The following is a 21,552-nucleotide window of genomic DNA, read 5'->3' as shown; positions in this document are numbered from 1 at the left end:
GCCCCCAGCTCTCTCCCCATCACAGGTATGTTACAGCCCCCAGCTGTCTCCACATCACAGATATCTGACAGCCTCCAGCTCTCTCCGCATTACAGGTGCCTGACAACCCCCAACTCTCTCCACATCACAGGTATGTGACAGCCCCCATCTGTCTCCCCATTATAGGTATGTAACAGCCCCCAGCTGTCTCCCCATCACAGGTGTGTGACCGTCCCATGTTGTCTCCATATCACAGGTGTGTGACAGCCCCCAGCCCTCTCCCCTTCTCATTTGGGTGACAGCCCTCAGCTCTCTACCTATCACTGGTATGTGACAACCCCAAGCTGTCTCCACATCACAGGTGCGTGACAGCCCCCAGCTCTCTCCCCATCACAGGTGAGTCACAGCCCCCACCTCTCTCCCCATCACCAGTGAGTCACAGACCCCAGCTATCTCCCCATCACAGGTATGTGTCAGCCCCCAGCCGTCTCCACATAACAGGTATGTGACTGCCCCAACTGTCTCCGCATCACAGGTATGTGACAGACCCCAGCTGTCTTCCCGTCACAGGGGTGTGACCGCCCACAGCTCTCTCCCTATCACAGGTGTGTGACAGCCCCCCTTCTCTTCTGGCCACCACTCCCCCATTTGTCCACAGCCTCCTCCTTCCCGATGCCCCACAAAATCCTCACATCTATTCACTTTACCCTGGGACCCAAACTTCCCCAATGTAAGGCCTAGTCACAGCCAAGCCTTGTTCTCGCCAACAGAGGGCTCGCTGGGCTGCTAAGCTCCGTGCTCTTCTACAGAACATATCTTCCATGGATTCTGTCTCTACATGGCTTTGTGTCCTTGATTCTGTCACTAGATCCCTTAGGATCTCAGACCGCTGTCCTACAAAACTAGACCAGACCCAATGCCCTCTAAAGCCTCTTCTATTTCTGATACCATGATTCTATGTGTTTTCTCCACAGTAGTCTCCCCCGGTCCTCTCTGTGACCCTTTTGTGTACCGTGTGAAGGTTCAGGATCATACAGGTGTTCTGTTGTTCCTCCCTCTGCATCTTCAGGTGAGGCCACACACCTGTGTCTTGTCGACACCTCCCCCGAAAGGTTTCCCTGTCTTTTTCCTCTCCTATATGAAGGTCATGAATGAATCACCAATCCCCAAATTCCCTGGCAAATGCCGGTGCTATCAGACAGAGCCTGTGAAAACAGCCTAAATCAAGCCTGTGCTTTGCAGAAGAGATTTCCGACTTAACCATGCAGATTGAGGAAATGAGCAAGAATCTTCAGGAATTGGAGAAGACCAGGAAGCAAGTGCAGCAAGAAAAGTCAGACCTCCAGGCTGCCCTGGAAGAGGTGGAGGCACGTGTCTGAGATGTGAAGGAGGGTGGGGCGCTGAGGAAGGGGACTAGACCACCCCCAGTGGCCCTTCCTGCAGTAGGCTCTGTGTCTCCAATGGGAAGAATCCAGCCCCAACCCCGCCCTGGGGGGGACCAGCTGCTCTCTGCTGCCTAGCCTCATGGTTGTTCTCTAGTCCATCGTATTTCTCCTATTGAATAAATAAACTTGTTCATTATGTCCTCAACGTCTTCCTCTCAGAAAGCAAGAACTCAATCACCAAACATCCTGAGAGCCAGCTCAGAATCCCTTAGTTTTAACAGAGAGTTATACACGGTCATCTTTGGCTGCTGGGAATTCTGTGTGGTCCAAAGAGTGCAGGATCCTGATGCTATCACCAGCTGTGGCCAGAGAGGGGCGGATGCTTAAGAGGGTCTAGGGAAATTTGCACTATGCAGGATAACAGGAGAGCAATTCCTCTGTCTTTCTCTGTCTTTTTTGAGCAGAGGTTGGCTCCTGACTTATGGTCACTATTTAAAAAGACACAGTAATCAAAATTTTTACTAATTGAAAACGATGCACTGTCCTTCTCAAGACATAAGATTGTTAACAACAAAGCTTCAGTTCTAGTTTCATTACTAGTAACAATTTGGGAGCAAACTGTTTGACCTTTTTGAGTACTGTTCTATTTATTTGTAAAATGAGCCTAATAATACCCTTTTTATCCTAATGGGGATGAAAAACCTCATTCAAGAAGGTGGCTGCCCCCGGCAATACCAATCACTCCTTTACTTTTATCAGGGTTCCTTGAAGCATGAAGAGGGCAAGATTTTGCGTGTCCAGCTAGAGTTGAACCAGCTGAAATCTGAGCTTGACCACAAGATCACTGAGAAGGAAGAAGAAATCGAGCAGCTGAAAAGAAACAGCCAGCGGGCAGCAAAGGCCATGCAAAGCGTGCTGGATGCTGAGATCTGGAGCCGGAATGTTGCTCTGAGGCTGAAGAAGAAGATGGAGAGAGACCTCAGTGAGATGGAGATTCAGCTGGGCCACTCCAACCGCCAGGTGGCAGAGACCCAGAAACACCTGTGCTCAGTCCAGAGCCAGCTCAAGGTGAGTGCATGGCCCCTGGAGGACCTGGCGGGACCTCAGCCTGCCCTGGGCTCCGGTCTCACCCCTGGTTTCTCGTGAAGGACTCCCAGCTGCATCTGGATGACGCCCTGAGGAGCAGCGAGGACCTCAAGGAGCAGCTGGCCCTCGTGGAGCGCAGGAATGGCCTCTTGCTGGAGGAGCCGGAGGAGAGGGAGGTGGCCCTGGCGCGGACGGAGCACACCCGCAAGCTGGCGGCGCACGAGCTGCTGGAGGCCAGCGACCGCGTGCAGCTCCTTCACTCCCACGTGTGTCCGTCCTCACTCCACTCTTGGTCCACCCTGGAGGCAGGCAGGACCCAGGCTTGACGGAGAGGAGTTCCCACCGCTCCTTCCAGGCTAGTGGTCAAGACAAACTTTCATTAGGCCTACTTCTCGGAATAACTTGGTCTCTAGATGGACAGATTGCTGAGCTTTCTTTTATCTGAAGATAAAAGATCATGGGGAAATCAGAGCAAGGCATGACAAATTATTGCATAAAAGGGCTGGAAAAGGCTTCACAGAGGCAGCAACATTTAAGCTGCAAGCTTAGAAAATTAGGATTGTCTTTTGAAATAATTACTTTTAGGAAAGTTAAAGAATTCCTTGTTTCATTTCTTATTTTTTTGGACCACACCACATGGCATACGGGATCTTAGTTCCCCAAACAGAGATCGAACCCGCGCCCTGCGTGGTGGAAACACAAAGCCCTGATCACTGGACTGCCAGGGAATTCCCCCAAAATTCCTTGCTTTAAAAACTATTTTTTGAATTAGCCAAAAAACTAGAAAAATACCAACCATATTGTTAGCATTTTGGGATCGCCTATTCTAGGCTCTTGTTTCTATACATAAATATGATATTTTTTGTAAACGTGATCAATCCTTTTGCACCTTTTTTTCATTTAACGTGTTCTGAACATATTTCTATATTTTAAAATAGTTTTCTATGATACAGTTTTTTAATGGCAGAAAAGCAGTCCATTTTAGTTGTGTATTATGGCACATTTATTTAATCAGTCTTCTACGGTTGGATATTTTTAGACTGTTCCCAATAAAAATTTTTAGGATTAGAAGATTGTATGACTAACTTCTTCATAACTAAATTTTCACATATATCCATGATTACTATTTCCTTAATATTCCTAAAAGTAAGTAAATTCCTGGAAGTATATATTCATGGTCAAAACAGCAAAGACATTTATGATATGTTGTAAATTGGTCTTTACAAAGTTGTCCCAATTTTTACTCCCATGGGGAAAATAAGTGAGAGTGCTTAGCTATTATTTTTTTTAATCTTCACCGATTTTATGGTTGAAAATGCCTCATTTTAAAAATTCTTATTTCTTTGATTACTAATGAGGTGGAACATTTTGTCGTATTTGTTGGCTATTTGTATTTCTTCTGGTGTGTCTTAGCTATTTGTACTTTTGCCCTTTTTTCTTAATGATTTGTCTTTTTTACATATTAAGGAAGGAAATATTTTTTCAGTAATGCACATTGCAAATGTTTCCTCGTTTGTCATCATCCTAACAACTCTGTACAATGTTTTGATCATGAGAATTATTTTTCATTTCACATAGTTATGTCAACCATTTCTTTGTTCCAGCACCTTTAACTAAATAATTTATCCTTCCTCAAATATTTGAATGTCCACATTTATAATTTACTCAATTCTTTTATGTACAATTCTCGGGCCTGTTTTGGGATATCTGTCCTATCAAAAATGAAAGTCTTTTAAATTTTCTTTCACCTGTGTGAAAAATAAGAAATGGAACGTTCTCGAGCTTGACTTCTTTCCCCACCCAACCCTCTCCCTTCCAATCGTTGTAAGTGTCCAAATGTAGCCCGAACCTCTTATCTAATTTTTCTTGTAGAACACGTGCCTGATAAATACCAAGAAAAAACTGGAAGCTGACATAGCCCAATGCCAGGCAGAGGTGGAGAAGTCTATCCAGGAGTCCAAAAATGCAGAGGAGAAGGCCAAGAAGGATGTCACGGATGTGCGCTCCATTCTTTCTTATCAGAGATGCTGTCTGGGGATAAGAAAGGGGCTTCTACGCGGCCCCTTTGGGACCTGCAAGTAGGTTTCCTCTCCTCACCCCTGCATTCAGTCAGTGGTGGCTTCCCTGAGAGACGGAAGGAGACGGAGCCTCAGCAGAGGCAAAGTGGGAGGGGAACCATGCAGCATCAGCGGTGGCTGCGGCAAGGAAGAAAGCATCAGCATGCCTAGTACCAGCCTCACAGCACCCTCTGTGTGCCCGCATAGGAGGGGTGGGTGGCCCACTGATGCCTCTTGTGAACTTAACCAGGCGGCCATGATGGCCGAGGAGCTGACAGAGAAGGAGCAGGACACCAGCGCCCACCTGGAATGGATGAGGAAGCACATGGAGCAGACGGTGAAGGACCTGCAGCACCGCCTGGACGAGGCTGAGCAGCTGGCCTTGAAGGGTGGCAAGAAGCACATCCAGAAGCTGGAGGCCAGGGTGGGTCTCTCAATCTCTCTGAATCCGGAAGGTGAAAATGGCACTCCCCGATCCTTCTCTCTTCTTGTATATTGACTCCCATCCTTATCCTGTGGCTGGGGACAGCCACCCAATATCGTCAGTAGGTCCTGAGTTAATTAACATCCCCCAAGACTGACTATATAAGTATCTTTCTTGATTGTAGGTACGTGAGCTTGAAGGAGAGGTTGAAAGTGAGCAGAAACGTAATGCTGAGGCTGTTAAACGTTTGCGGAAACACGAGAGAAGAGTAAAGGAACTCACCTACCAGGTAAGGGGAAGAGCTTTCTAGAATATCCAGACTTCCTGCACAAAGGGAAATTGAAAACCTGGTGACTATGTGGTACTCACAAATAGCTACATGTTAACTCGATATACATAAGGGGCAAATGACACAATCACCTATCACAGACCCTTTCCTAAGCTAGGAAAATAAGGAAGGCCTTTAGAAAATCGTGTAAGTGAGGAAAGAATACAGGTTTCAAAGACAGATAAACTGTTATTAGTCCTACTTTGGCCTCTTACTTTTTAAACTCGGATAGGTTACCTAACACTCTCAACCTTAATTCATCACCTGTAAAATAGAATAAAAACATCTACTCACCAGAGTAGGGAGGTAAGGATTAGAGACGTGTATAACTCTCCAATATAGTGCCTGCACACAGTGGACATTTAACAAGAGTGGCTACTGTTAATACGATGAAGGAAGCCTCAGAGTTGACCACATTTACCCCAGGCCCACCTGCCATCATATCAAAGTGATTTACTTCACCACCTGTAGTGGGTTGATTTTGTTGGATTCAATGCAGACCATTTTTTTCAAACTTCCAGACTGAGGAAGACCGCAAGAATGTTCTCAGGCTTCAAGACCTGGTAGATAAATTACAGGCAAAGGTGAAATCATACAAGAGACAAGCTGAGGAGGCTGTAAGTATCTTTAAGCCCTTGAGGGAAGAAGAAAACTTCTTTGGGGGTAGAAAATATATTAAGAGAATGTGTTAATGAGAAAGAAAGAGACCAAGTAAGAATATGTCATTCTTATTTTAAGAGGGATGATATAAATATGAATTTACCCCCAAATCCTAATTATAGAATAAGACCTCAAGATGAGATATTTTTATTATTAAGCAATTTGTAGGGGTTGGGGGAAAAAAAGAAAATTCCAAATAACCCACCTTACTTGATAGCTGCAAAGAATATGCAGCAGAAAATCTAACACCATGATAAATATTCCTCTCCCTCTAGAAATGCACAAAATCAATTGTTCCCAAAAGCCAAACAGAAATCTTTTACCCCAGCTGACTCCTTCCCTCACTACCACTGTCATCAGCAGGGACTTATCCCTGCACATTCGCTGTAGCAAATTAGGATGTGTTGGAAGATTCTCCAGCTTCACTTTTCCTGGTTGTTCCCCACTCTTCCAGACACAATGTAGTGGGTAAGAGGTAAGAAAAGGGAACACGAAAGGGAGAGGCAAGAATGGTAGTAAGTGCAACCAACAAAGGGCATACTTTCTTCCTATCCCCATCCCCCCACCCGCAGCGTCTCTGTATACCAGAGTCAAAATATATGGCAAAAACACTTCAACTGGGATTTTCCCGAAGTTAGAATTTGACCTTACATTTACTGTCTAACCTCTGTGAGCGAGCGCACATGGGTCTCTTCCTCCTTTCCACTCAGTCCATACATCGTAAATAGACTTCACGTATACATGGGTTTGACATAATGAGCTCGTCTCTTCCATTTCAAAACTATTTCTTCTTTCATTCTTTAGAGTAAAAAATGTAATTGAAGTTACAAGTTCTGTCTGGATTTGAAATCAGATATGACAAACCGTAAGAAGGAAATATCTGAGTTGAGGAAATAATCCTGTTTGTGACAAGTGCAATGAGAACCACCAAGTCTAACTCTCACATCTTTATTCTTAGGAGGAACAATCCAATGCTAATCTTGCCAAATTCCGCAAGCTCCAGCACGAGCTGGAGGAGGCCGAGGAACGGGCTGACATTGCCGAGTCCCAGGTCAACAAGCTGCGGGTGAAGAGCCGGGAGATTCACACACAAGTCAGTGCAGAGTGAACACATCTGCCTGATGCTGCCAAGGGGCTGAAGAAATGCACAACATGTGCTATTTTGGGTCACTTGCTTTGTAATGTTTTTCTCTTCATGTTGAATAAATAAAAACTACAGTGAACTGATAAACTGAACCAGACTCATTTACTTCCAAAATTATTTACTCTCAAACACAGTTCTCACCTAGCTATTATTATTCTAACATGGCTTTGTGGAACATTCAATATCTGTACCTCCCTCACCACCCCGCATCCCCTTTCCCATCTCCAGCTCCACCACACACACACACACAATTATCTTTTACTGGACTTAATTTTATTAAGTCTCTCTAGATTGTTACAAATTACTAAGGAAACCACTCACTGAGGTTACCCCTTCAGACAGGACACACTCATGCACCCACTCCACAGGTGGTTACTGAGCATCTACTATGCGCCGGGCACTGCTCTCAGTACTATGGGAATAGCAGTGAACAAAGCATAGTTCCCTCCCTCTGGGAACTTATATTCTGCAAGGAAAGAAAGGCAGTCAACAAATAAGAAGCTGTGTCTACTATATTTAAAATACATAATCAACAAGAACCTAGTGTATAGCACAGGGAACTCGGCTCAGTATTCTGTAATAACCTAAACGGGAAAAGAATTTGAAGAAGAATGGATACTTGTATGGGTATAAGTGAATCACTCTGCTGTTCACCTGTAACTAACACATCATTGTTAATCAACTACACTCCAACATAAAATTTTTGTAAAAAGATCTACAAAAAAAATAAGAAGCTGTGTATTGCGTCAGGTAAGTGCTCATGAGAAATAAAAAAAAGGAAGAGGGAGGCAGTTAGTACTATGTAGAGAGGAGTCAAGCAAGGCCTCTCTAAGAAAAACACATTTGAGCTGAGACCTGAAGGAGGCAAGAGTATTCCAGGCAAAGGGAACAAAAGAAAATGCAAAGGCTCTGAGGCAGGGGCAGTTTGGCATGTCCCAGGGACAGGAAGGAGGCCAGCAGGGCTAGAGGAGAATGAGCAAGATAGTTACGGCATAAGAGAGGAACCTGGGACCCCAGGGATCATGTAGGGCTTCAGGGCCACCTGAGGACTTCTTTCTTCACTCAGAGTGAGATGGGAAATCTTTGGAGTGTTTTGAGCAGAGGAGTGATATTAACACACATTTTAAAAGAATCACTCTGGGGACTTCCCTGGTGGCGCAGTGGTTGAGAATCTGCCTGCCAATGCAGGGGACACGGGTTCGAGCCCTGGTCCTGGAAGATCCCACACGCCGTCGAGCAACTAAGCCCATGCACCACAACTACTAAGCCTGTGCTCTAGAGCCCGCAAGCCACAACTACTGAGCCCGCATGCTGCAACTACTGAAGCCCTCACACCTAGAGCCCGTGCTCCGCAACAAGAGAAGCCACCGCAATGAGAAGCCTCTGCACCGCAAGGGAGAGTAGCCCCCTCTTGCCGCAACTAGAGAAAGCCCATGCGCAGCAAAGAAGACCCAACATAGCCAAAATGAATAAATAAATAAGTCTTTAAAATAAAAAAAAAGAATCACTCTGCTGCATTGAGAATACACTGAAGAAGGCAGAGGTAGAAACTGTGAGACCAGTTAGGAGCCTACTGCAAAATAAAAGATAAAAAATGACAGTGGCTTAGACCAGAGAGATAGGCACTGGGAGATGACGAGAAGCAGATGGATTCCAGATGTACTGTGAAGGTAGCGCACATAGGGTTTTCTGACAGATTGGATGGATGAGTGTGTGAGAGAGAGAGAGAGAGAGAGAGAGAGCGAGAGAGAGAAAGGACTTATGAAAAGAGGAAGAATAAAACAAGAAAGATTTAGTGCAGTATAAACATGAGGAGTTTGGTATCTAGAAAGAGAGGAAGCAGTAGAACAAAAATGCAATCTAGACAAAAATTGTACTTTATGCACTCCTGTCCCTCTTCCACTTTCTATCATCCACACTCCCTTGCCTCCCAACCCCTATCAGCCTCACTCCTTTACAGTATAAACTGCACAGGCCTCAATCGCAAAAATGTCTAAAATTAATAACAGTTTTAAACAAAAAAATTCAAAATACTCTCCTAAATTAAAGTTTAGATCAAAGAGGAAACCAAAAGTAGAATCACAAAAATTTCTAGAAGTAAACATAAGAGTAAATCTTTGTGACCTTGGTTTACACAAAGATTTCTTAGATGCCAACACCTAAAGCACAAGCCATGAGAGAAAAAATTGATAAACTGGATTTCATCAAAATTCAGTTTCTGCACTTTGAAAAACACTGTTAAACAGAATGAAAGGACAAGCCACCGACTGAGAAAAAGTATTTGCAAATTATACCCCTGATAAAGGACTTGTGTCTAGAATACATACAGGAATCTATATCTTCACTAAAAAGAAAACAAATCACCCAATTTTTAAAGAGCCAAAAGATTTAAACAAACATTTCACCAAAGAAGATATACACAGAGCACATGAAAAATGCTCATCATGAATCATTAGGGGACTAATAATTAAAACATAATGAGATATCACAACACACCTATTACAATGACTAAAAGTCCAAGTGTTGGCCAAGAGGTGGAGGTACTGGACCTCTCACACCAGCTAGTGGTCATGTAAAACAGCATAACCATTTTGGAAAATAGTTTGGCAGCCTCTTAAAAAGTTAAGAAATTACCCATTTGTTCCAGTCGTTCCACTTCTAGGTATTTACTCAAGAGAAATGAAAACGTATGTCCACACAAATATTCACAGCATATTTATCTGTAATAGCCCCAAACTGAAAACCACCCAAATGGCCATTAACAGGTGAATGGATAAACACATTGTGGTAAATCCATATAATGTAATACTACAAAATGATAAAAAATAAACTATTTGGCTTCCCTGGTGGCGCAGTGGTTAAGAATCCGCCTGCAGGGCTTCCCTGGTGGCGCAGTGGTTGAGAGTCTGCCTGCTAATGCAGGGGACACGGGTTCGACCCCTGGTCTGGGAAGATCCCACATGCCGCGGAGCAACTGGGCCCGTGAGCCACAATTACTGAGCCTGCGCGTCTGGAGCTTCTGCTCCGCAACAAGAGAGGCCGCGACAGTGGGAGGCCCGCGCACCGCGATGAAGAGTGGCCCCCGCTTGCCACAACTGGAGAAAGCCCTCACACAGAAAAAACGAAGACCCAACAGAGCCAAAAATAAAATTAATTAATTAATTAATTAAAGTTAATGGGTTAATTAAAAAAAAAAAAACAGTCTTTAAAAAAAAAAAAAATTGTTAGACCTGCCAGAAGAATCTGACAAATCTACATTTAAAAACACAAAAACAAAAAAAAAGAATCCGCCTGCCAATGTAGTGGACACGGGTTCGAGCCCTGGTCCAGGAAGATCCCACATGCCGTGGAGCAACTAAATCCATGCACCACAACTACTGACCCTGTGCTCTAGAGCCCGAGAGCCACAACTACTGAAGCACACGCACCTAGAGCCCGTGCTCCACAACAAGAGAAGCCACCGCAATGAGAAGCCCGCACACCGCAACGAAGAGTAGCCTCCGCTCGCCACAACCAGAGAAAAGCCCTCCCGCGGCAACGAAGACCCAACGCAGCCAGAAACAATAAATAAATAAAATAATAAAATAATTTTTTTTTCAAAAGTGATGAAAATAAACTATTAACACACACAAAAACATAGATGGATCTCAAAATAATAATGCTGATGGAATGTAGCCAGACCAAAAAAGTGTAGACTCTATTATTCCATTTATATAAAATTCTAGGGGAAAAAAATGAATCTATAGTGACTGAAAGCTGACTAGTGGTTGCCTAGGGACAGAGAGGCAGGATTTATGGGAGGCACAGAAGGACAGTAGGATGTATTACAAAGGACCAGGAGGAAACTTTGAGGGTGATGGACATGTTCATTATCTTGATTCAGATGATGGTGTCACAGTGTCTACATATGTCGAGACTCTTTAAATATGTACAGTTCGTTATACATCAATTATATCCCCATAAAGCTGTTAAAATTTTTCATTGGGGGAAATACTACAATTACAGTGCTTTGGGAAAATAATAATTAGGATACTGTATGTTCAACTTTAAAGCCAGAGTTATAATTTTTGATAGGAATTACATTAAATCTATTTACCAGTTTGGGGAAAATTAGCTTACTTACTATGTTGATTCTTCCAATTCGTGAATAAAGTATGTTTTTCCATTTATTCAGATCCTCTTCAAATTCTGTCTTCCTTGTTTTACAGTTTCCAGCATACAAGTCCTGTACATGTTTTGTTAGATTTACACCTAAATTCTTCTTTTTCTTTCTTTTTGTTTTTAAGTAATTGTAAATTGTATTGTACTTCTTGTTTTTGTTTTTGTTTTTTTGGCTGCATTGGGCCTTTGTTGCTGCATGCAGGCTTTCTCTAGTTGCAGCGAGTGGGGGCTACTCTTCATTGCGATGCGCAGGCTTCTCACTGCGGTGGCTTCTCTTGTTGTGGAACACGGGCTCTAGGCACACGGGCTTCAGTACTTGTGGCTCTCGGGCTCTAGAGCATAGGCTCAGTTGTTGTGGTGCATGACCTGAGTTGCTCCATGGCATGTGGGATCTTCCCGGACCAGGGATCAAACCTGTGTCCCCTGCACTGGCCGGCAGATTTTTAACCACTGCGCCACCAGGGAAGTCCCTGTATTTCTAATTTTGGTGTCCACATGTTCACTGCTAGCATACAGCCTAAAGAAATACAACTGATTTTTGTATGTTTATGTTATACCCTGAAACCCTACTGAACTCACTTCATAGTTCTGAGTTTGGGGGGAAATTCTTTGGGATTTTCTACATCAACAATCATGTACCTCAGAAAACAACCACTTAAGGTGAATCTAAATTAATTAAAATGAAGTCCAAAATTACACAGTAAATTGTGGGGAAAAAGTCTGATTGGGATTTTATCATAAAAATCAAGCCAGAACTACTGAAATAAATTTATTTTCTCTTATACTTCACAAGATTTACGTTATAACTGCATCTCTGTTAATTCTTAGAACAAAGAATGAATCAATGTTGGAGTTGGGAGGAAAGGAACATCCTTCTCACAATCTTGTATGATGTGGCACCCTTTATGTTTAACTTTTGCAATGCAATCATAAAGAATGTCCTTTTTTGCAAAAACTGTATGATGTCTTCATTGATATTTTAATGGTCTTCCTAATCCTTTAATCCTAAACTCACCCCCTTGAAGCACTTATTGGATCATCATTGTCCATGTTCAGAATTTTATAATTATTAACTAGTTCAGTGCTGCTGCATCACCCTGGCCAGTGGCTTTGCAAAATTCAAGCAGGTTTCTAATACCACTTTCATCAACTTCATTAAATTCTGAAAATTTTGCAGTATTTGTCATTTTATTTTGCAGTCATGTTGCACTGACTATTGCATATTTACAACACCTGATAATCAGTATGCTCATGTACTAGGGAATAACAAAACTGACTCCATATCAGATCTGTTTCTTTTACTTTAACCTTTGTACTTTGTTTTTGCCACAACTTAATGTTGCCTATAGCCTGAAATATACAGGATAGCCAATTCTCAAGGCTCTGGCCTTTACAGGTGTAACACTTTTCCATTCATAGAGAGATAAAAAGTTGCAGAACAGAGAATAACGTTTGTCTTGTTGGAGGTTTACAGGAACACCATGACCTGACCTAAGTGGACAGCTACAAGAACAGAGGATTCCGACACCAAGTTTGCAACAGCTAACAACACTCCCTCCCCTTTTAGTATAAAAAAAGCCTGAATTCTACCTCGGGGAAGATAGTTCTAGCCCATCTTACCTGAGGACCCTAGCCCACCATCTTCTCGGTCTGCTGGCTTTCCGAATAAAGTCACTATTCCTTGCCCCAACCACTCGTCTCTCGATTTGTTGACCTGTTGTGCGGCAAGCAATATGAGCTTGGGCTCCGTAACGATCATTAGAGAATACTTATTGTTTTCTTATGCCACATCACTACTGTGGAGACTCTAATAACAGGCATTGTACTACTGCAAACCTTAAAACAGTCATACTCTTTGCCCAGAAAGTCTATTCTATAAATATCATCAAGATATGCATAAACATATGCACACATATGTTTACAGGAATATTTAAAAGAAAAAAAAAATTAGCGCACGCTAAGTGCCCCAAAATAGAAAACTGAGTACAGTCATAGGATGGAACGATATGTAACTATTAAAAATCATGATGTAGAAGAAGAGTTAATATCATGGTAAAATTTCCCATAATCTGTTAAATTGCAAAGGCAGAATACAAAACCATGCTTACAGGCTGATACCCTAATTGTGTATTTGTTTAAAGCATGTGTTTAAAAAAAAAAACAAAACTGTGTGTGTGTTTACAAACATAAAAAAGTGTAAAAGGACTTAATCCAAATTCCGGTAGAGATTACTTCTACGCTAAAATATTAGGAGTGATTTAAATTTTTCCTTCAGTATGTTTGATTATGTTTTTCAATCTTTCTACAATGTGTACCTCACTTTGGGAATTTTTTTAAAGGCTCGTATTTTTTAAATACAATAACTAAAAGGAACGTGCTTCTTAAGAGGACTTCATATCCAATTCTCATCAAAGACATGGGTATAACTGACAAGAGAAAGGTGCAGAGGAGAGGGTCATTTGATGGACAAGACCATTAGCACAACTACTAAAAGCTATTGCCTTTCAGCCAAGTTTTACGTAAGCATTACCATTCCAGGGCTAACACAGCAGCTGTCGGTGAGCAAACTTAAATTCTGCCTCCTGGCTGTGACAGAGGTTTGGGCACATGTTACATTGACACCAGTGTCCCCAGGCACCTTCACTGCAGACTTAGTGGGTCCCATTTTCCTAAGTGGGAAGCTGAAGAATCAGCTGTGGGCAGATGCAAAGAACCTTGCTTCCTTAAGGATGGAATTTACCAGCCCGATTCCTCCCTCCTGGCTCCAAGCGCCACCAAGATGCTGCTTCCGGAGCCCACGAGAGAAAAAGAAAGCCTCTTCGCTGATGAAGGAGAAAAATATTCCCCTTGGGGAACACATCCAAAACAGGGCTTTTCTTATATTATAGTAGCCTGACCTTCCCAAGAGGGCGGGCTATATTCTCAGCTCCTCACAGAAACAACGGCTTATGGCTCTCTCTCGGGGAAACTGAGGTACAACACAGGCGGAGCCCTCAAATTATGAAAAATGTTGTTAAGAGGATGGATGGGAAAGGTGGTATCTTTGGAGCAACAGAATCATATTTTTTTCCGGTATATTCTGAAAAATAATTCTATTGATATCCACAGTTTTTAGTACCCAAAAATGGATTTAGCCCTATATATTACATAAGTACATGTATATGCAAAGTAATAAAACGCCTACAAACGTACTGAAAAACTTCAAATGGAATTTGGCGACTTGAGACTTTTCAGAAATTTCCTTGCGGCCCAGTCACGTCAAGAGCCGGGGGTTCGAATTCCCTCGCCACTTCCGGCTTCACACCCTCCCACCACACGCACAGTTAAGCTCTGGAATCACGGAGCTGACGAGAAACGCCTGCCTCTCTCACAAACTCCAAACATACACTCACTGGCCAGGGCCCCTCAGCGTCTCCAGGCTGGTCCCAACCCTGGCGGAATCACTTCCAGCCTTTCCTTCCCCGGTGGCGCACTCCTCCCATGATGCCCCGGGGCGCACCCCTCCCATGATGCCCCGGGGCGCACCGGAAGCAACTCCTCACCTATCTGGGAAATTGAAACCGCCTTTCTTCTCGGTAGTTACCGGCTGTTTCCTTGGAAATCCACAGCTGCTGATTTTTTTCACGTGTTTTCAATACTGTGATCCACCCACCCTCCCCGAACTAGATGGTAAGCTGTTGGACAGAACCAACTTCTAATCCCCAATGCCTGGAACGGTGTCTTTATAAGCCATTTGCTAAATGAAGAGCAGCTAAACGTTTTGTTTGACAGAGTGAAGCAAAGCTGAGTAGAAAAACAGCAGATAACAGAGCCAACGCTCAGCAGAGAATATGGAAGAATAGTGTTACCTTTATAATAACAGCTGGCATTTAAAACCCTAAATCCTTACCTTTGTTTGCAAGGCTCTAAGCATCTGGCCCCTAGCCGCTTCTGCCACTTCATTCCTTGCTACTGTTTCCCTGGCTCCTTTCATCCCTGCCCTACTGGCCTTTATTATGTTCCTGTGCAGGCAAGTTCCCCTCCCAGAGCCTTTGCATTTGTTTCCTCTGCCTGGAATACTGTGCCCCGTTGATATTCCCCTGGCTTGCTCTTCCTCTAAGTGCTCAAATACCATCTCTTTAGAGAAACTTATCCTGATTGATCCATTTCAAACCCACACAGCCACTGTTTCCTTATCCTAATTTTCCTTTCCTTCAGAGAATTTATCACTCATTGACATTTGATATCTGTTTGTTTGTTGTCTGTCCCCACATACACACACACTAGAATAGAGTTTCCATGAGGGCAGAGACTTTGCCTGTTCTGTTCCCTAGTGCTTAAAATCTTCCCAGCTTGTAGTAAGCCCTCAATGAATGTTTGATGAATAAACAATTGAATACGTGCATGCTCCCTGTTACCGGCTCTGTGCATTACAGCTTCAAAATTAGCAATCCCATATGTGAATTTCATCACCATCCTGGTTTTGTGAGAGATCTCAAGCTGGTTGCATCTAGCCCCATCTTGGTCAAGTTTGAGGATTTTGCCATCATACCCCCAACCACCTTTTGGGTAGGGTGATAAATTTATCTGGGTTTGCCCAGGACTGTCCTGATTTTAAAACTGAAGTCTCAGGAATCTCTTCAATTCCAAGCAAATTAGGAAGGTTGGTCACCCTGCTTTGAGGTATCTAGGCTCCATCTTCTTCGTCTTGTTTTATTGTTGTGAGTGTGTGGAATGAGGGGGTGCGGGGTGGCGGTGACTTAAGAGTGTTCTGGGCCATCTGGAGAGGAAATTGGCTATATGTAGTGGGTAGAATGGGAGGGCTGGATGGCCAGTAGTTAGGCTGTGGTCAGCTGATGGGCCTTACCAAACAGCCACAAAAAAGAGATGAAAGAACAACATAGAAGATGCTGTCCTGGTTTCCAGAGCCCTCTGGCACAGGCAATGGTTGGTACATTCTCTAGAGAAAGGTCCTGGCTTCTAAGTCTCAGGCTCTGCTGTTGACATGGCCTTACCCACTCCATGTCACTTTCAAAAAGTAGCCTATCATGCATTTATTAACTCAGTTGTCACAAGAACCCCATGAGTTAGGTATTGTTATTAGGCACTAACTTTTATTGTTATTTTTATTTTTTATTTTTTTTTTACATTTTACAGATGAAGAAACTGAGGCTCAGAAAAGTAGAATAAGTTGCGCAAATTCAAATAGTTTAAATAGTGAAGTCAGGATTTGAACCTCAGTATTCTGACTCTCAAAGTCCACTCTTAGTCACTACATTATCATGCAGCTCTTAACAATGTAAATATGCATTTGGGCTATGCCTAGCCAAGGGCATAAAATCTTTTTTTTTTTTTTTAGGCTATGTTGTTTCATACCCCAACAGTTGAAATTAAAAGTAATTGGGGACACCGGAGAAGATGGCGGAAGAGTAAGACGTGGAGATCACCTTCCTTCCCACAGATACAGTAGAAATACATCTACACGTGGAACTGCTCCTACAGAACACCCACTGAGCGCTGACAGAAAACGTCTGACCTCCAAACAGGCAAGAAACTCCCCCCGTACTTGGGTAGGGCAAAAGAAAAAAGAAATAACAGAGACAAAAGAATAGGGACGGCACCTGCACCAGTGGGAGGGAGCTGTGAAGGAGGAAAGATTTCCACGCACTAGGAAGCCCCTTCGTGGGCAGAGACTGCGGGTGGCAGAGGGGGGAAGCTTCGGAGCCACGGAGGAGAGCGCAGCCACAGGGGTGCGGAGGGCAAAGCGGAGAGATTCCCGCACGGAGGAGCGGCGTCGAGCAGCACTCACCAGCCCGAGAGGCTCGTCTGCTCCCCCGCCGGGGTGGGCGGGGCTGGGAACTGAGGCTCGGGCTTCGGTCGGATCGCAGGGAGAGGACTGGGGTTGGGGGCGTGAACACAGCCTGAAGGCGTTAGTGCACCACAGCTAGCCGGGAGGGAGTCTGGGGAAAAGTCTGCAGCTGCCGAAGAGGCAAGAGACTTTTTCTTCCCTCTTTGTTTCCTGGTGTGCGCGGAGAGGGGATTCAGAGCGCCGCCTAAACGAACTCCAGAGACGGGCGCGAGCCGCGGCTAACAGCGCGGATCCCACAGCAACAGGGGTGCAGAGGGAAAAACGGAGAGACTCCCGCACAGAGGCTCGGCGCCGAGCAGCACTCACCAGCCCGAGAGGCTTGTCTGCTCCCCCGCCGGGGCGGGCGGGGCTGGGAGCTGAGGCTCAGCTTCGGTCGGATCGCAGGGAGAGGACTGGGGCTGGCAGCGTGAACACAGCCTGAAGGGGTTAGCGCACCACAGCTGGCTGGTAGGGAGTCCAGGAAAAAGTCTGCAGCTGCCGAAGAGGCAAGAGACTTTTTCTTGCCTCTTTGTTTCACGGCGCGCAAGGAGAGGGGATTCAGAGCGCCGCCTAAACAAGCTCCACAGACGGGCGCGAGCCGCGGCTAACAGCGCGGATCCCACAGCAACAGGGGTGCAGAGGGAAAAACGGAGAGACTCCCGCACAGAGGCTCGGCGCCGAGCAGCACTCACCAGCCTGAGAGGCTTGTCTGCTCCCCCGCCGGGGTGGGCGGGGCTGGGAGCTGAGGCTCAGCTTCGGTCAGATCGCAGGGAGAGGACTGGGGCTGGCGGCGTGAACACAGCCTGAAGGGGTTAGCGCACCACAGCTGGCTGGTAGGGAGTCCAGGAAAAAGTCTGCAGCTGCCGAAGAGGCAAGAGACTTTTTCTTGCCTCTTTGTTTCACGGCGCGCAAGGAGAGGGGATTCAGAGCGCCGCCTAAACAAGCTCCACAGACGGGCGCGAGCCGCAGCGATCAGCGTGGGCCCCAGAGACGGGCGTGAGACGCTGGGGCTGCTGCTGCCGCCTCCAAAAATCCTGTGTGTGAGCACAGGTCACTCTCCACACCGCCCCTCCCGGGAGCAGGTGCAGCCCGCCACTGCCAGGCTCCCGTGATCCGGGGACAACTTCCCCGGGAGAACGCACGGCGCGCCTCGGGCTGCTGCAACGTCACGACGCCTCTGACGCCGCAGGCTCGCCCCGCCTCCTCTGTACCCCTCCCTCCCCCCGGCCTGGGTGAGCCAGAGCCCCCGAAGCAGCTGCTCCTTTAACCCCGTCCTGTCTGGGCGGGGAACAGACGCCCTCAGGTGACCTACACGCAGAGGCGGGTCCAAATCCAAAGCTGATCCCCAGGAGCTGTGCGAACAGAGAAGAGAAGGGGAAATCTCTCCCAGCAGCCTCAGAAGCAGCGGATTAAAGCTCCACAATCAACTTGATGTGCCTGCATCTGTTGAATACCTGAATAGACAACGAATCATCCCAAATTCAGGAGGTGGACTTTCGGAGCAGGATATATTAATTTTTCCCCTTTTCCTTTTTTTTGTGAGTGTATATGTATATGCTTCTGGGTGAGATTTTGTCTGTATAGCTCTGCTTTATAATAGCTTTATTTTACTTCACTATATTATAGCCTCTTTCTTTCTTTCTTTCTATTTTTTCTCCCTTTTACTATGAGCCATGTGGACGAAAGGCTCTTGGTGCTCCAGCCAGGCATCAGGGCCGTGCCTCTGAGGTGGGAGAGCCAACTTCAGGACACTGGTCCACAAGAGACCTCCCAGCTCCACGTAATACCAAACGGCGAAAATCTCTCAGAGATCTCCATCTCAACATCAAGACCCAGCTTCACTCAATGACCAGCAAGCTACAGTGCTGGACACCCTATGCCAAACAACTAGCAAGACAGGAACACAGCCCCATCCATTAGCAGAGAGGCTGCCTAAAATCATAATAAGGCCACAGACACCCCAAAATACACCACCAGACGTGGACGTGCCCACCAGAAGACAAGATCCAGCCTCATCCACCAGAACTCAGGCACTAGTTCCCTCCACCAGGAAGCCTACACAACCCACTGAACCAACCTTAGCCACTGGGGACAGATATCAAAAACAACGGGAACTACGAACCTGCAGCCTGTGAAAAGGAGACCCCAAACACAGTAAGAAAAGCAAAATGAGATGACAGAAAAACACACAGCAGATGAAGGAGCAGGGTCAAAACACACCAGACTTAACAAATGAAGAGGAAATAGGTAGTCTACCTGAAAAAGAATTCAGAATAATGATAGTAAGGATGATCCAAAATCTTGGAAATAGAATAGACAAAATGCAAGAAACATTTAACAAGGACGTAGAAGAACTAAAGAGGAACCAAGCAATGATGAAAAACACAATAAATGAAATTAAAAATACTCTAGATGGGATCAATAGCAGAATAACTGAGGCAGAAGAAAGGATAAGTGACCTGGAAGATAAAATGGTGGAAATAACTACTGCAGAGCAGGATAAAGAAAAAAGAATGAAAAGAACTGAGGACAGTCTCAGAGACCTCTGGGACAACATTAAACGCAACAACATTCGAATTATAGGGGTCCCAGAAGAAGAAGAGAAAAAGAAAGGGACTGAGAAAATATTTGAAGAGATTATAGTTGAAAACTTCCCTAATATGGGAAAGGAAATAGTTAATCAAGTCCTGGAAGCACAGAGAGTCCCATACAGGACAAACCCAAGGAGAAACACACCAAGACACATATTAATCGAACTGTCAAGAATTAAATATAAGGAAAACATATTAAAGGCAGCAAGGGAAAAACAGCAAATAACACACAAGGGAATCCCCATAAGGTTAACATCTGATCTTTCAGCAGAAACTCTGCAAGCCAGAAGGGAGTGGCAGGATATACTTAAAGTGATGAAGGAGAAAAACCTACAACCAAGATTACTCTACCCAGCAAGGATCTCATTCAGATTTGATGGAGAAATTAAAACCTTTACAGACAAGCAAAAGCTGAGAGAGTTCAGCACCACCAAACCAGCTTTACAACAAATGCTAAAGGAACTTCTCTAGGCAAGAAACACAAGAGAAGGAAAACACCTACAATAACAAACCCAAAACATTTAAGAAAATGGGAATAGGAACATACATATCAATAATTACCTTGAATGTAAATGGATTAAATGCTCCCACCGAAAGACATAGGCTGGCTGAATGGATACAAAAACAAGACCCATATATATGCTGTCTACAAGAGACCCACTTCAGACCTAGAGACACATATAGACTGAAAGTGAGGGGATGGAAAAAGATATTCCATGCAAATGGAAATCAAAAGAAAGCTGAAGTAGCAATTCTCATATCAGACAAAATAGACTTTAAAATAAAGACTATTACAAGAGACAAAGAAGGACACTATATAATGATCAAGGCATCGATCCAAGAGGAAGGTATAACAATTGTAAATATTTATGCACCCAACATAGGAGCACCTCAATACATAAGGCAAATACTAACAGCCATAAAAGGGGAAATCGACAGCAACACAATCATAGTAGGGGACTTTAACACCCCACTTTCACCAATGGACAGATCATCCAAAATGAAAATAAATAAGGAAACACAAGCTTTAAATGATACATTAAACAAGATGGACTTAATTGATATTTATAGGACATTCCACCCAAAAACAACAGAATACACATTTTTCTCAAGTGCTCATGGAACATTCTCCAGGATAGATCATATCTTGGGTCACAAATCAAGCCTTGGTAAATTTAAGAAAATTGAAATCGTATCAAGTATCTTTTCCGACCACAACACTATGAGACTAGATATCAATTACAGGAAAAGATCTGTAAAAAATACAAACACATGGAGGCTACACAATACACTGCTTAATAACGAAGTGATCACTGAAGAAATCAAAGGGGAAATCAAAAAATACCTAGAAACAAATGACAATGGAGATACGACGACCCAAAACCTATGGGACGCAGCAAAAGCAGTGCTAAGAGGGAAGTTTATAGCAATACAAGCCTACCTCAAGAAACAGGAAACATCTCGAATAAACAACCTAAACTTGCACCTAAAGCAATTAGAGAAAGAAGAACAAAAAAACCCCAAAGCCAGCAGAAGGAAAGAAATTATAAAGATCAGGTCAGAAATAAATGAAAAAGAAATGAAGGAAACAATAGCAAAAATCAATGACACTAAAAGCTGGTTCTTTGAGAAGATAAACAAAATTGATAAACCATTAGCCAGACTCATCAAGAGAAAAAGGGAGAAGACTCAAATCAATAGAATTAGAAATGAAAAAGGAGAAGTAACCACTGACACTGCAGAAATACAAAAGATCATGAGAGATTACTACAAGCAACTCTATGCCAATAAAATGGACAACCTGGAAGAAATGGACAGATTCTTAGAAATGCACAAACTGCCAAGACTGAACCAGGAAGAAATAGAAAATATGAACAGACCAATCACAAGCACTGAAATTGAAACTGTGA

The 21,552-nt window shown here is 44.2% G+C and overlaps 1 protein-coding gene and 1 long non-coding RNA gene across 3 annotated transcripts in view; one reads left to right on the top strand and one right to left on the bottom strand.

The window, feature by feature from the left end:
• Positions 1-21,552, bottom strand: part of LOC309642227 — a 159,741-nt gene that overhangs the window by 100,732 nt on the left and 37,457 nt on the right. The window lies entirely within an intron of this gene.
• Positions 845-7,203, top strand: LOC309642884 (myosin-13-like). The gene is made up of 9 exons (XM_082424957.1): positions 845-1,048; positions 1,222-1,346; positions 2,124-2,432; positions 2,513-2,716; positions 4,323-4,528; positions 4,715-4,931; positions 5,116-5,220; positions 5,781-5,876; positions 6,878-7,203. The coding sequence occupies exons 2-9, from the start codon at positions 1,242-1,244 to the stop codon at positions 7,025-7,027; spliced, it is 1,392 nt and encodes a 463-aa protein (XP_082281083.1). The 5' UTR covers positions 845-1,048; positions 1,222-1,241; the 3' UTR covers positions 7,028-7,203.

This window comes from Balaenoptera physalus (genome assembly GCF_965194825.1).
Source record: "Balaenoptera physalus genome assembly, chromosome: 14".
NCBI classification, from domain to species: Eukaryota; Metazoa; Chordata; class Mammalia; order Artiodactyla; family Balaenopteridae; genus Balaenoptera; species Balaenoptera physalus.
This window is presented reverse-complemented; position numbering and strand designations above follow the sequence as displayed.